The 14,288-nt window shown below is 42.3% G+C and overlaps 1 protein-coding gene across 9 annotated transcripts in view; it reads left to right on the forward strand.

The window, feature by feature from the left end:
- satb1b (SATB homeobox 1b) overlaps positions 1-13,996 on the forward strand; it is a 57,805-nt gene extending 43,809 nt beyond the window's left edge. For all 9 annotated transcript variants that reach the window (XM_067510763.1, XM_067510766.1, XM_067510758.1 and 6 more), the window contains 2 exons: positions 9,859-10,065; positions 11,795-13,996. In XM_067510763.1, coding sequence (XP_067366864.1) covers positions 9,859-10,065; positions 11,795-12,415 — 828 coding nt within the window. In that variant the 3' untranslated portion in view covers positions 12,416-13,996. The remainder of the gene's footprint in view (positions 1-9,858; positions 10,066-11,794) is intronic.
- The last annotated feature ends 292 nt before the right edge of the window (positions 13,997-14,288 follow it).

A 14,288-nucleotide genomic window follows, 5' to 3' on the forward strand; every position in this document is an offset into this window, starting at 1 on the left:
GGTAAGTCTTCCCCGCCCTCCGAAATGAGTCTTTCTCTTATTGTTTAATGGACAGTGGAATTCCCACCAGCCTGTTTTCTCTCCACTGCCTGTTTCATCGAGCCCTCCTTCTTTTAGCAGGAGCACGGGGTCTCACTGAGCATGCCCAGAGCACTTTGTGTCTCTCATGCCATCTCTCTCACTTACGCCTTAACATGCCACCTCTCACCCCATCTGTCTCCCGTTGCACAAGTCGCTCCGTCTCTCCGGACCCTGCAGTCCAAACCAGGAATCTGCCCCAACTGTCAGTGCTCCAGATTGTCTTTTTATCTGATGCTATATGTTAGGACAACTCTTTCCTACTGTGTAGCACAGCTCAGTCAGTAGTTGAGCCAGTCGGAACTAGTGCTTCTCCAATAGCTTCCTAGTCCTCTCTCGCTGAATATGTCTCCTTATGCCCGGTGCCTAACCTTACCAGTCCTTACTCTTTGCTAGCTTGTTATCTATTGCTGCCCTTGTCCCAATGACAGCCACTGTGTCTTTGCTAGCTCTTTCTTTCCTGCAAATGTGAGCAAGCTAACCATCTTCTACTGTCTCCACTTCTCCTGACAGACCACACAGGGCTTGTTCTGAGGCCCATTCTCGCTAATCTGATCAGGCAGGCAAATACGCCGGGAAAAGCGCTTTAATGATCCCCCTAATTACCTCAAGTCAATACCAACTGTATTATTAGAGTCGGGGAAAATATTCCATTAGGGTGCCCCCCGTGGGAGTCCCCCCTGTGCGCGCTGATGTCACGCGCTGCGCGCCCCCTACGCTTGTAATTAATTTTATTTACACACGCAGGAATGCACAAGGTCGCACCTGCAGCCCGGAGCCGCCCGACTCGGCCCGCCTAATCAGATCTGTCATAATTACCATTCTGCATGCTTCTGACACACGCCGGGAAATATTTCAATTTAACTACAGCCACTAGCTCCGGCAGATGAAGTCTGAGAGAGAGAGAGAGAGAGAGAGAGAAAGTGTGTCTGTGTGAGTGTGTGTGCACATAGGAGTGTGTGAGTCAGGGCGAATTGCACAGGGAGATATTAGGACCTATCCAAGTGTTCATGCTGGCGCTTGTGTGCACTTTGCTAAGCATTACTTGCTCTCCCTTTCACAGGCTCCTCTCTCTATACGTCCCCACATTATATCCTTCAGTCACTTGTAGTGCTTGTGGAAGATGCTGCATGTTGAAACCTTAAGTCGGCACACGAGTTGCCTTTACAGAGCGGGTACAAAGAGGCATTTGTGGCTTTGTGTTTGCTTTGTTGTCACGGTTATTCTATTTAAAGTTCGAGATAGATTACGAGTTACGCGGCCGTAGCCCCGAATTAACCAGTGCATATGAAGACTTGGATTTGAGAACACTTTTTGGAGACATTTGTTCAGTTTCATTAGTGTCTGAAGCAAACTTGTAGGCCAATTAAGAACACTTATTTAGCTGACACAGGCAATTTGCAGGTTCTCTGCTATTTCAATCCCTAATTCAATAAGATCAGTCATGATTTATCAGCTTAATTGTGCTTTGATATTAGCAATTAAACCTCAGCTTTGAATTAAATTTCAATCAAGCTCTTATAATTGATGGAATCAGACTCCATGTAGGTGCTTTCTGTGTAATGTCGTTGCCGTTGTTGTTTATCTCTAGATCATCTCCAGTGTGTTTGTTGTCTTCTGTGCATTCATCCTCCATCTGCCTCAGCAGTATCGAACGGAAACGATTATAAACAAGAGGTAGATTTGTGGTGGGAGAACAGTGTTTGAACATTCAGGGTAGTGTGCAGTGCCGTTACCCAAATATCAGCTCAGCACCAGGCTAAATGAGATAACGCTGCAATTTCAACAGGACTAATATTTCATCCAAAGAGGCACGTGTACAGTAGTCTACCATCACTGGTGAGAGACACAAGTAGACGGTGGTTTAACCAGGGAACTCCCAGGTTAGATTATTGTTAGTGTGTTACGTGCAGCCGTAGAATAGTATTGCTGAAAAAGAACAAACTGTGCTGTTCAAAAAAAATAATAAAAAAAACAACAACAAAAAAAAAACTAACCACACAGATGTTTAATGTGCTCCATTTTAGATGGACTGGTCATTTGCCTTTGGTTATTCTTTATGCTCCATCTGCCTCTATTTGGTTGCTCGAAAATTCCCTGCGCACTTTATTGGTTCAGTGGCCATGACGTAAACTGCCACACAAAAACTGGTCCGGGATTGTTTCTGGGAGCAAGCGGTGACACAAAAAGGGGCCATTTCCGGGCACAGTCATGCCTCGCCTCCACAATGTGTATCGCGTTAGCTGTCAGTCTGTTATTGTTGTCAACTCACTTATTGTATCTGCAGAGGTTGCGACCCCTCTTCAAAAAAATGTGCGCTGTTTGGCTAAGACTTCTCCATGTTACAGCTCGAATAGAGATTAATTGTTTGGCATGTATGACTGAGACTGGCAAATTTCACTCCTAAAGCTCAGCCACTGACATCCTCACAAAAGAGGATAGTGACACAATCTGGCAACCGCAATCTGGAAAGCATCCACTCTGTCCAGACATCAGAGTCATATCAACATGATTTAATAATTAAAAAAAAAGATTTTTTTTTTTTAAAGGCAACTTTCAAGGGATTTAGATGACTCAGTTTTAATCCTCAAAAGCTCTCCTTAAGAGAGGAGAAGCTTCGTGATTTGTACATGTGAGAACTAGGAATTTCATCATTTATGTCTATGATCGCAAATCCGAGCATCCTTAGGGCCTAGCTGTCATTTGAAAAAGATGTCCGTTTGATCCGAGCATTTTGTAGTCTACCTCCTTATGGATGCCCAGGACCAGTGTGTGTGAACAGGAATCAGATGGTGAGGTTATGAAAAGCGATGCAGAGGTAAATAAAAATGTGGCTTAACAATAAATTCAGCTCTTTGATCACCATATGGTGAACAGCCTGAGCCACAGTATAAACAAAGTAGCATATTTTTAGAGAAATGTTACTTTCTCTTGTGTGTAATTTCTTTTATTCTCCACCACCTTGTGAAACGTTGCTATATATGTTGTTATGTGTTTTGTGTTGTTGAAGTCCAGTGATGTTGGACTTGAGCTTGTGACTGGAGGGTCACAGCATTGAGCCGTTTCTGAGACTCCCCTTCCAAAACGTAGCCATACGTCGGAACAGTAAAGCCGATGTAGACGCTGCATTTCATGTTAATAAACGGCTTTTTTTTTTTTTTTTATTCATTTAGCTAAACTGTTTGCAGTGTATCCGTTCTTCTGACTGTGCTGTGAGTAAAAGAAAGTATGAAAACCTGATTGCTTTGGGTACATAAAGAACGTACACTTCAGTGATCTCCGTTCCTGTAGCGAGACAAATGTGTGCGCTAAGATCTCGCTAGCAGTCATTTTTTCAGCGCAAACCTTGCCCCCGTCGTGATCATCTTAAAGAACATAAACACGATTACTTTGGGAATATAATGAGCACATCACGTAACCTGACATATTCATCTCGCATCACGGTGGTGCTGCTATATAATCAGTGTCTTTAATCCTGCGTTGAACCATAAATTCATTCCTACCCTTCAGGCGTTGGTGGTGGGACCATCAGAACACCTCCACACTGAAGCATAAATCTGGGTTAGCGCTCGTCCTGCCATTAAATGACTGAGTTCAGGCTCCAGTATTTTCCCTTGTTTGCAGTGAAGTGTTTTAGGCAAACAAGTTCTACTGCGGAGGTATTCAAAAACCAAATTTATTAAGGACACTAATTAAGAAATACAGAACCATTTGTGGTTTTAATGATAGATTTGTAAGCAGCAGGTGCTTTTTTTTTTTTATTATTTTTTTTACTGCTGTTCTGTCGCCATTGCAGTGGAATTAAGGCCACTGACCCCTTTTCCATTGCCCCATCACAGTACGCCAAAGACAGTTCAGTACAGTTACTCAGAGCTGCTCGCTTTCCATCTAACAACTTATTTTTCCCGAACCAAAGGAAAAAAAAAAAAAAAAAAACCAACAAAAAAAAACAAGTCACCCCGAATCGTGCATTCAATTATTGCTTATTGTTGCGGGAGATTCACATATGCCCGACCATCAGGAGCGTTTCAAGGCCTCACCGTCATCAGCAGATGGGCTTCCGCCGTGGCGTAATGTATTTACAGCATAGCACACGTTACCTTGCTTGGTGAACATGCATGTGCCGCCACTGGTTTGGCTTGCTCAGGGAGGAGAAACAGGTTTGAACACACCGTGTTATCAGCTGCATTTATCTGCATAGCGTTGTCTGCCAGTGCTGGGCCTCCGCCAGGTTCAAGGAGGAGGACAGACAATAATGCATTGTCTTCCCTCTTCTTTTAGTTTTCTCCCTTGTTCAGACACACAGGAGAGGTTTGTCTGGCGCTCTTGGAAACGGTTCTGTCCTCCAAGCTGCCTGCACAGCAATGGCCACAATCTTTTCCTCATCTGTGATTTTCCTTTTTGTTTGTTTGTTTGTTTGTTTGTTTGCTTGTGCGATGTGTCATTCTGGCCCTTTTTGTCCAAATGACGATCCGTATACTCACATAGTCTGCTTCTAGGGTTGAAGCTGAAACTGCATTATTTATTTTTTTTTGCACTCACTGTAATCCAAGGAAGGAGGGGGGAAACTCAAATGGCAAATTGATGGACATCTGTTGGCTTCCTTTATTTATTTATTTTTGCGGTGGCCGAGGTCAGCCTGATGGGGCTGATAACAAGCAAATGAGATTAGAGAGAAGGTGTTGGCCAGGCTGTGGGACAGACCTCTCTGTCTGTCTGTCTTCTGCCCCTGTCTCCCTGCAGAGCCAGCAGTTCATTAGTGCTCCTCTGAGCTTCCATATTGGGGGTGTTTGCAGCGGTAGTTTGGTGGTGAATGGGTGGGTGTGTTGGCCAGTGAATACCACGAGGCCTATATGCTCTCATTGGCAGCTTGTGACTGCAGCACTTACATCCTCGGTTTACTGCATTGCATAGCTGGGTGAATCTCCCACATTCAATTCAACTATTGTGTCGTGAGGGGAAATATTTTCATCAGAACACCCGGCCGCTATTTATACCAGGACCTTACAATGGCCTGCTGAGAAGTTTATTACCCTTTGGCACCTCTTGACCTTTATACCCAGAGTGGCACCAGCCTCAGGTCAGATGTAGTGTGGTGTAAAACAAACAAAACAAAACAAAAAAAAAAAAAAGGAAAGAAAAAGCTGCTGATTTTTGATCGCTGCTACCACTGCATGAAACAAATTAATAATTAAGATTTGATGACCTAGAGGCAGCGGATTATTGTGCAATATTGTCGCAGGTGTGTGCCAACATAGCAAGATAATCCTATGCCTGTTGGTACTTATTGCTTCCATGAACCTGTTTGAAGCATCTGCGAGTTCAACTGAGAGATGAGTTTAGCATCAGATTAAACTGCTTCTGCACTTCACTGCTCACTCTGTGGTTTCCAAGGCAGTGTAGTTTGTAGAAAATACTAAAGGTTTGTTTCAGTAGGTCGAAGGGTTTTTCAGCCTTCTGGTCGAAATGTCTTCAAATGTGTAATTTCAATGTGTAGGTCCTCGCTAATGTAATTCACTACAATTATGATATGCACTTGAATTAATGAATGAATGAAATGAAATCGCCTCAGTACTTTGGTTTTATTATTTCACTGTGAAAGACAGTTAATAGTTAATTTCAAATTAGAACTAGTCTTATTAATTAAAATCAAATCTCTTATAAATGAATCGGCTCTGTAGATTCATAATGCATTGTTTAGCCGCTTTTTATGGGAGGTTTGCATCTCAAAAATTTGAATGTGCTCCCCTCACGTCACTTTGAACACAAGTGGCTGCCAGATATGCAGTTTATCAAATTACATTTTATTGTTTTGTCAAGAAAATATCAGAGAATTTTAACTCTTAACAACTCATTTTAAGAATTTGGAGGCAGCAAATGTTGATATATATATTTTTATCTGTGTGTGTTTAATCTTAAATATGTTTGCCAACCTATTTTACTTTATGTTAATGGTCACTTGTTTCTGAAGCACCACACTAACCAAAGTAAGAAAAAAAAAAAAAATCCAGGAATATTTTAACAAATGGACTTAGTGATTTTCACTACTTTGGGGGGCGCAGTTCTTTCATGACATCAGAAACATGACAAGAAATTGTTATAGAGCCGTGTGTTAGGAGACGGGGCCTCCTGACCGGTGGAAGTCCATTATTCACCACTGACTTCAAACCCAGACTCTCATTTCATGCTGGGCAGTTTGCTTAAACGCAGCTTGTCTGACTCTGCTTGCTGGAAGTGGCTGCCTGTGGTTTTGTGCAGGGAGGGTTGATAAGAGGTGTGAGACTTAACCATACAGTCTAATTGCTGTCTTTATAAGAAAAAAAAATCTGTTATAACTGTTTCTACTTGTTCTAATAGGAGTGTAGGTTTGCTCAAAGTGATAATTATCCACCTAGTCAGAGACTTTCCTGCAAATATCACTAGTCTGGTTCCTGTCCCTGCAATATTTTGTTGCCATGATGCTTAAACCGTGACATGAGAAAATTTCTTGACTGCACACGAGCTGTTGTGAAACAACAGTGAGTGTATACTGTACACTGTGTTGGCTGGTAACTAGGCCTGTTCTGAACTACCTGTTCTATTTATTTATAGAGAGCCCTTAATGATGTTCAACAAAACACGGAGTACACTGCATTGAAGAGCCCTAGATTTTTGTTTTCTGGACTGTGGCGGAACACTTTAGCGGCAGGGGCAGCAAGTTCCATGATCCAATCAAGAGCAGTTGGTGCTTGTCAGCTGCGGTGGAGAGGCTCAACAAATTACATTAAACAATAAAGAGGGGAAAACAGATTTGCAACAGTATGGGTAATATCACAGCAGGAATGCCGAGTATAAAACCTTGTTGGTTTAGTAATTCATAAGAATATGGAAATAGAAGTTTGCTATTAAATCAATCCCGTGGTAATGTGCATTTTTGAAGCAGCATACGTTTTACTACACCCAGTTTTTTTTGTTTTTTTTTTCCTTTTTGAAAGTTTACTGACAACAGCTGAGGGAAACTTCTCCCTCTCTCTTTCCGACTCTCGCCATGTTGGTCTGTGTTCTCCCTCTCCGCCCGCTGCCTCTGCCTGGCCTGTGGAAGCAATGCAATTAGACAAACACAAACAAAGCTCTTGAAACTGCCGTGGAAAAACGCTGACTGTCCACTGTCCACGGCGCTGGCTGGGACTAACTGCTGTTTGACGTAGATCACATAAAGAACGTTTAGCAAATGCTCGTTTGTGTGGCGTGGTGTTTCCTCGTTGTAGGAAAGTGAAATGTCAGCCCAGAAACGGTAGAAACGATCAAACACGGGCAGCTAAGTAAAAAAAAAAACAAAACACACACACACACACAAATGAACATTCACACTTGTGAACTAATAAACTCTCTGTACTTTATTTCATCAAATGGACTTCCTGGCATTGAGATGGAGTTCACGTCGTGCCTTTGTTTGATTGGCTCTGCTACTTTGGGTTTAATCCTGCTGGTTTGGGGAGTGTTTGAGTTGGATTACTCCATCGTTGGGCCGGGGTACTGTTTCTCTGGCTTTGACAAGATGGTGTATGGTGGTGTGTGTGTGTGTGTGTGTGTGTGTGTGTGTGTGTGTCTGTTTGTGTTTTTCTGTGTGCACATGTGTGTGTGTGTGCGTGTGTGTTCTCTCACACTACCGAATCAGCTGAAACCACAGACAGCCCAACTGGAGCGCCATCCAAATCCCTCTGCATGCAAATTAAAAACGCAACAATAAACGTGGCAAAGGAACAAGGTGGGCATGCAGGCTTTATGGCCCCCCTCTACCCACTCTCCCCTCTCCCACCTCTCTCTCTCTCTCTCTTTCTCTCTCTCACTCCTTTTTTATGTCTCTCTCTCTTTCTCCCCCTCTCGGCTTCCTCCAAAAACCCCTCCCGGGTTTGATGTGGCTTATGGGAGGAGTTGGAACAGGGGACGACCAAACTGCTGAGTTATCTCTTGCATGCAGTGTGGCGCCGTGGCTCTGCCCTCTCTGTGAGTGCATGTGTGTGTGCGTGTGTGTGTGTGTGTGTGGACCAACACCGCGGTGTAATCCTGTGGAAATGAAAGGTGCTGCCGCGCACTGGCCGGGAGATTACAGCGCCACTCTGTCACTCTGCCAGGACAGACTACCCGGCAAAGCGAGTAGCCCTCTGTAACACACGCACTCACACCTCGCTGCTTCTCTTTGACGCCGTGTTTCCTCCTCGCTGGTTTCGCTCCCCCGGCCATCCGTCCTTCTTCATCCACTCTTATCCCTTTACAGCTCTCTAGTAGCTTCACTCTCACGCTCTCCCACACAGCTCTTCAGTGTGTTACATCCTTTCACTCTTACTCTCTCTCTCTCACACACACACACACACACACACACACACACACACACACACACACACACTGGCCTGCTTAGGCTTGAGTCGTCACACCTGAGCTTGGACGACCGCGTCACTCAATCCTGTGGAGTCCTAATGTCTCGCCAGTCAGCTTACTGATCAAACACACGCTGGAATTAAGTGCGAAAAGGTTTTATTCTTTGTATTTCCTTCATAGCACCTAACTCTGGGCCTCTCATCCTAAATTCGACTGTAACAGGACATCATCAGGACATCAGACATCAGAAGATGTCCTGATGCTAATTGAAATATTCACATGGCTTAGAGCTAGAGAGAGAGAGAGAGAGAACTAACCAATTTAAATTTCATTCTAACCCTGCAAATCATTTTCACTGGTTTGTCTTTAAAATGCCAGAAAAATTGTGAAAAATCAAGCTTTTTAAATATTTACCCAACAAATGATTTGAGCATTTACATTTTGTTCATGAATGAACAATTAATGGTGAGAATTATTGCACTGATCGTTGCAGCTCTGTGCAAATACATTTACTTTCTACAAATGTGTGGCAAACAGAAAAGTCCCACACAATTTTCAGGTAGATGTAACATACAGTGAGCCATATTCCACTAGTGTGCAGCTCATTAGAAATGATTAAAAGTGCTTCTTAATCTAAACAAGGTTTATTTTACAGTTGTACTGCAGCTTTTACTATATAACCAATAGTATGTAAAACTACAAGCGCATAAGAAGTCATTTGTGTATTTTTACTTCCACTGTCGGTCATGTGTCCATCTCACGTTGACTCTGTCTCTCGTCAAGGTCGGACTGGACCTTTTTGTGTTTTTAAATAAGGCGTTTTTGATTGGGATTGTCTCGCACGCTTCCTCTGCTCTGTCTTTCATGGCCCTCTGCTGGAGTGTTTCACACATGGGAGTTACTTGCCTCCTCTCAAGGGTGCTGCTCAATATGCAAGCGTGTGTGTTTCTTGTCACAATAAATTGTGGCTTCCTGCTGTGTTTCTTGACCTTGGCTAATTCACATCTTCATCTTCAGCTGCGGCAGAAAAACACGACTAACTGCAGGTGCAGCAGAGTTTTTTTTTGTTTGTAGTTTTATTTGCCAATGATTTAGTATTAGAACGTTTTTGGGTTTTTTTTACAATACGTTTTATTAGGTTTCATTATTTAAATCTCTTATAATGCTCATATTGGTTTTCTTATTTATGTTGTCTTAACATCAAAAGCACAATGTACAATTGATTGTAAAACCAAAAGCAGAAGGCTCTGTAATCAACCACATCCCATGATCTCTGCCCGAAAGTTAGATTTAAGACTGTTAGGAGGCAACAGTCCAAATTCTCTTGAACTGCGTACACATGAGTCCAAAGGCCACACACTGACACACTGACCCGCTCCTTCCTTTTCTCTGTTGTCTCTCCCTCTCTAATCCTTCCTTCAGGGCTGGCTGTGTGAGCTGCTGCGTTGGAAGGAGGATCCGACTCCGGAGAACCGGACGCTGTGGGAGAACCTCTCCATGATCCGGCGCTTCCTGAGTCTCTCGCAGGTCGAACGCGATGCCATCTACGAGCAGGAGAGCAGCGCCGGGCAGCAGCACCACAGCGAGAGGCCGTCACACTTGATGCACATTTCCACTGACCAGCTACAGGTGACCGTGACACCACATCACACACATAACATACATGTGTGTTTGCAACACAGTAAAAAAAAAAAAGTGAAACACAAAATCACATATGCAGAAGCAGTACAAAAACAAATGTTGCTTGTTTAATAAATGGAATTATTTTGGTCAAATGTTGAGGAAAACTACACATTTTAAAATAAATATTAATACATATTTTTCGAGGGGACAAGTGGCCGAATGGTTACAGACACACTCTCCTGAGAAAAAGTCTGCTTACTGTATTTGCGCATATTTTCCCACTTTATCTAAAGTAGCGTCAAAAACACATAAGTAAAAAAACACAGTTTCCCCTATTTCTATTTAATCCTAACTAATTTTGCAGGAATTTGTAATAAACAACACTTAAGAGTTTTTATGAACTCCTGTTAATTAGAAACACAACAACACTTAAAAGTTCCTGTTTTACAGTGGAAGCCGTTCTCCAAGATATCATTAGCGTGAACTTATTTACCAGAGCTGCTTTATAAGAGACATCTGGCAGATAAATAAATAACACACAGGCTTTGTTAACAGTTGAAATATCTTAATGAAGTACAATAATACTTCTATTAAAAGTCTGAGCCACAGCTGAGTGGTTGATTCGTTATTTGGTTACTTGGAGACATGGCCAGGGTTTCACAAAGGCTGCCATTTACGGGATATAAATAAGATAATAGAATTTCTTTTACAAATCAATTTCAGCAGCAGATATGGAATGAGGGAATTTTGTGCAAGCAAACAGAAATGTAGATTGTAGATTTATAAAAACCAGATTATTTCCGATTTAATGCTGCGATTTTACCCCGTCCATGAGCGAGTGATGTTTAAATATTTTGTGCGGGTCCTTCACTAACACGATGCATTAGCCAAATTAGCTCACATTTGCTCAACAAGAACTATCATGGCTCAGTATATCGCTACTGTAAAATCACATCTCCGGGTGCGTTCATGCAGCTGGCACACAGAGTCTCTGCAAAGTGCTGTTTTGCAAACTTCATTATGAAACACCTATTCTACAGTGTCTGACTCAGAAATGAAAATAAAAGAGCAGCCATTTTGCAGGGTCAATAGGTACCACGAGTTGCCCACTCACCACCTCTCCAACCACACAATGAGACATTTTACGAGTAATGTGTCATGTGTTTACACTAACGGGATACTGACTGCGGAGTGAAAGCCATCGATAGCATTCTCACACTGCGGCAAATCAGCCAGACCATCGCAATGTGAATTGTGCACAGGGAGTTTGTTTATCACTGCTGGGCAATAGAGCCTGATAAGCAGCAGAGGCTATAATAGAGAGGCCAGTTTCCCTGCGAATTCCCACTGTGTGCCGCTCCGATTGTGTCATTTGAGTACGTGTGTGTGTGTGTGTGTGTGTGTGTGTGTGTGTGTGTGTGTGTGTGTGTGTGTGTGCGTGTGTGTGTCTGCTTGTGTGTTGCTGTTGCTTCTACCCCCACAATGAGAGACACAATCTTCCACTGCCAAAAGAGGGAAAAAAAAAAAATCATATCTGCAGAACTGATTACATTCAATGAGATATTACATGGAAAATTCCTTCAACCAAGTGCCTTTTCTTTACACAGTGGACCCATTTTTCCTCACAACTCAATTGATTTTAATGAAAGGCCTTATTAAGGTGCCGGTAAGTGCTCACTGATAACATCCTCATCTCCTTTCTCTCCCCTTTTTTTTTTTTTTTTTCCCATTGCAGGCTCAGCCGCCCCAGTCGCAGCAGCACCAGCCCTCCCTGTCCCTCCAGCACCCCTCACAGCCCCTTCTGTCCCAGCAGCCCTTGCAGCAACAGCAGCCTACTACTGGTCCCCGATTGCCGCCTCGTCAGCCCTCCACCGCCTCTCCAGCCGAGACAGAGGACGATGGCAGCCGCGGTGGGAGCATCAAGTCTCGCACCGGCGGGGGAAAGATCTCCTTGGAGGCCCTGGGCATACTGCAGAGCTTCATCCAGGACGTGGGCCTGTACCCCGATGAGGAGGCCATCCACACCCTGTCGGCCCAGCTGGACCTGCCCAAGCTCACCATCATCAAGTTCTTCCAGAACCAGCGCTTCTACATCAATCACCCAGCCAAGGCGCCCAAGGACCCCAGTAACAACAACAACAGCACCATGGCCACCACCAACACCAGCAGCAGCAGCAGCAGCAGCAGCCCGGCCTTCGAGGAGGAGCTGACGGACTTCAGGGAGAGCGGAGAGCTGCTGAAGGAGCTGGACGAGAGCACGCAGACCAACAATACCATCTTCTCCATCAAGATCGAAGAGCAGCTGGGCCGAGGCGTAGAGACCCAGTCAGAGACAGAGCACGAGGCCAAGGACTAGGATTCCCCGCGTCGGAACGTGCGCTGAGAGTTTTCATGTGCACACAGACTGATGACTGACCTAAATGTAACACAGAACACAGAACCACCGCACTTCAAATAAAGACAAATAGTGTTTTTAATCAGTACAGCGCTTGGACTGTATGTGGAGTGTTTTTATATATACATATATCTATATACATATCTATATGTATATAGATATATATATAAAAACAATCTCTCGGTTGCAGACTGACAGGCTCTGTGAAGTGAGTGTTAACACACTGGAAAGCCCATTTCAGACTCGAGTACTACTTTTTGGATTTTGTAAAACTTGTATTATTCACTGTAAAGACTGATGCATCATTTAAATAATCTGCACAAAAAATTATTCTAAATATGTTGCCGTGGATATTTGCTGACTGCACTCTATGTCTGTTGTTTTACACTGACTTACTTTATCTTTTTGAGCTACTGATTATCTTTAAAAAGAAAGGAAAAAAAAAAAAGTCCCCCTGGATTTTGCTAGGACTTTGATAGGTGTTTACGTATGTGATGTTTAACTGGATTTAAAAAAAAAACAAAATTACAAAAAAAAAAAAAAAAAAAAAAAAAAACATTCGCAAATGAAATCGAGGACCAAGTGGTTGACAAGGCCTTAATCATGAGGTATGAAGTCTGGAGCCTGCTGGCAGATTAGTTATTCTTTTAAAAAAGCGCATAATGTGATTATGGATCACTCTAAACTCTGGAACGCAATCACCCAGCCCAGGTGCATTTCCGAGAATAGCTCAGTCTTTACATATGATTTGTTAGGGAGGAAATATAAATATATATATATATATATATATACATATATATATATATGACATATATTGTAACTGTAAAAGATACAGTCTTAAAGAAACTATGCCAACAAATGCCTTGTACTATACGGCACTGCCGATTATTTTAGATTATTTTGCAAAACCTTTGTCACTGTAACTTCCCGAATTGCCACACAGTTAGAAATGTGAATTACGCCATGTTTATGTTGTCTGACATTATTTATTTGCAGTTCATGCAGTGTTTCCGATGTAATTACTTTTTTTGGAAAAGTTTATGTTCCGTAGCGCTTTTTAAAGATTCCACCAATCTTTTTTCTATTTATAAGTGTAATTTTGATGGGCAGTAAAAACAAAAAGTGTCTTAAACGTTTTAAATGGAGAAATGTGCTTTAAAGGTTGCCTATAAAAAGTGCTGTATGTCAAGCAACTCATGCTACAAGCTTCACGATTAATGTTGTATGCAATTTTTACTATCATGCAAATAAGCTTAGGTAAAATGACTAACCTATAGAACACCTTAGAAAGAAAAACATATGCAATCTGTGTGAAAATCGATGTCTGCGATGTGTCTTCCTTTGGTTAACAATCCAATTCAAAAAGCTATTCCTGTATAAATATTCTGTATAGAAGTGTTTCTTTTTTATTTCAATGAGAACACCAGTTATTTTGTTACGACTGACTGTTTTATAAGTGTTTCTCAGTTCCCTTCAGCAGAAATGTTCTAACTAGAAGTGGTTATTGATTGTTAATTACACAATTAAACTGTTTGTATTGTACCACAGATTTTTCTTGGCATTAACTTGACCAGACTCTTTTGACACCAGAGGGCTTTTTTTTTTTTTTTTTTTTTTTTTTTCTCGTCTGGAAACGAAAGATGAAACTATGTGAATTGTTTGACTACTGCTAAGAGAAATCAACTCCACTTTACTGACCCATTCAGCTGCAGTCACTCTACACGTGTCATTTGTAATAACTGTAAATATCACATTTAATGAATGATTGTTTATTATTGTAAATATATTTGAAGTTTGTGCAAAAGTTCACCATACAAAAACTGAAATCAACGTT

The sequence above is a fragment of the Channa argus genome, chromosome 7 (assembly GCF_033026475.1).
Source record: "Channa argus isolate prfri chromosome 7, Channa argus male v1.0, whole genome shotgun sequence".
Lineage (NCBI taxonomy): Eukaryota > Metazoa > Chordata > Actinopteri > Anabantiformes > Channidae > Channa > Channa argus.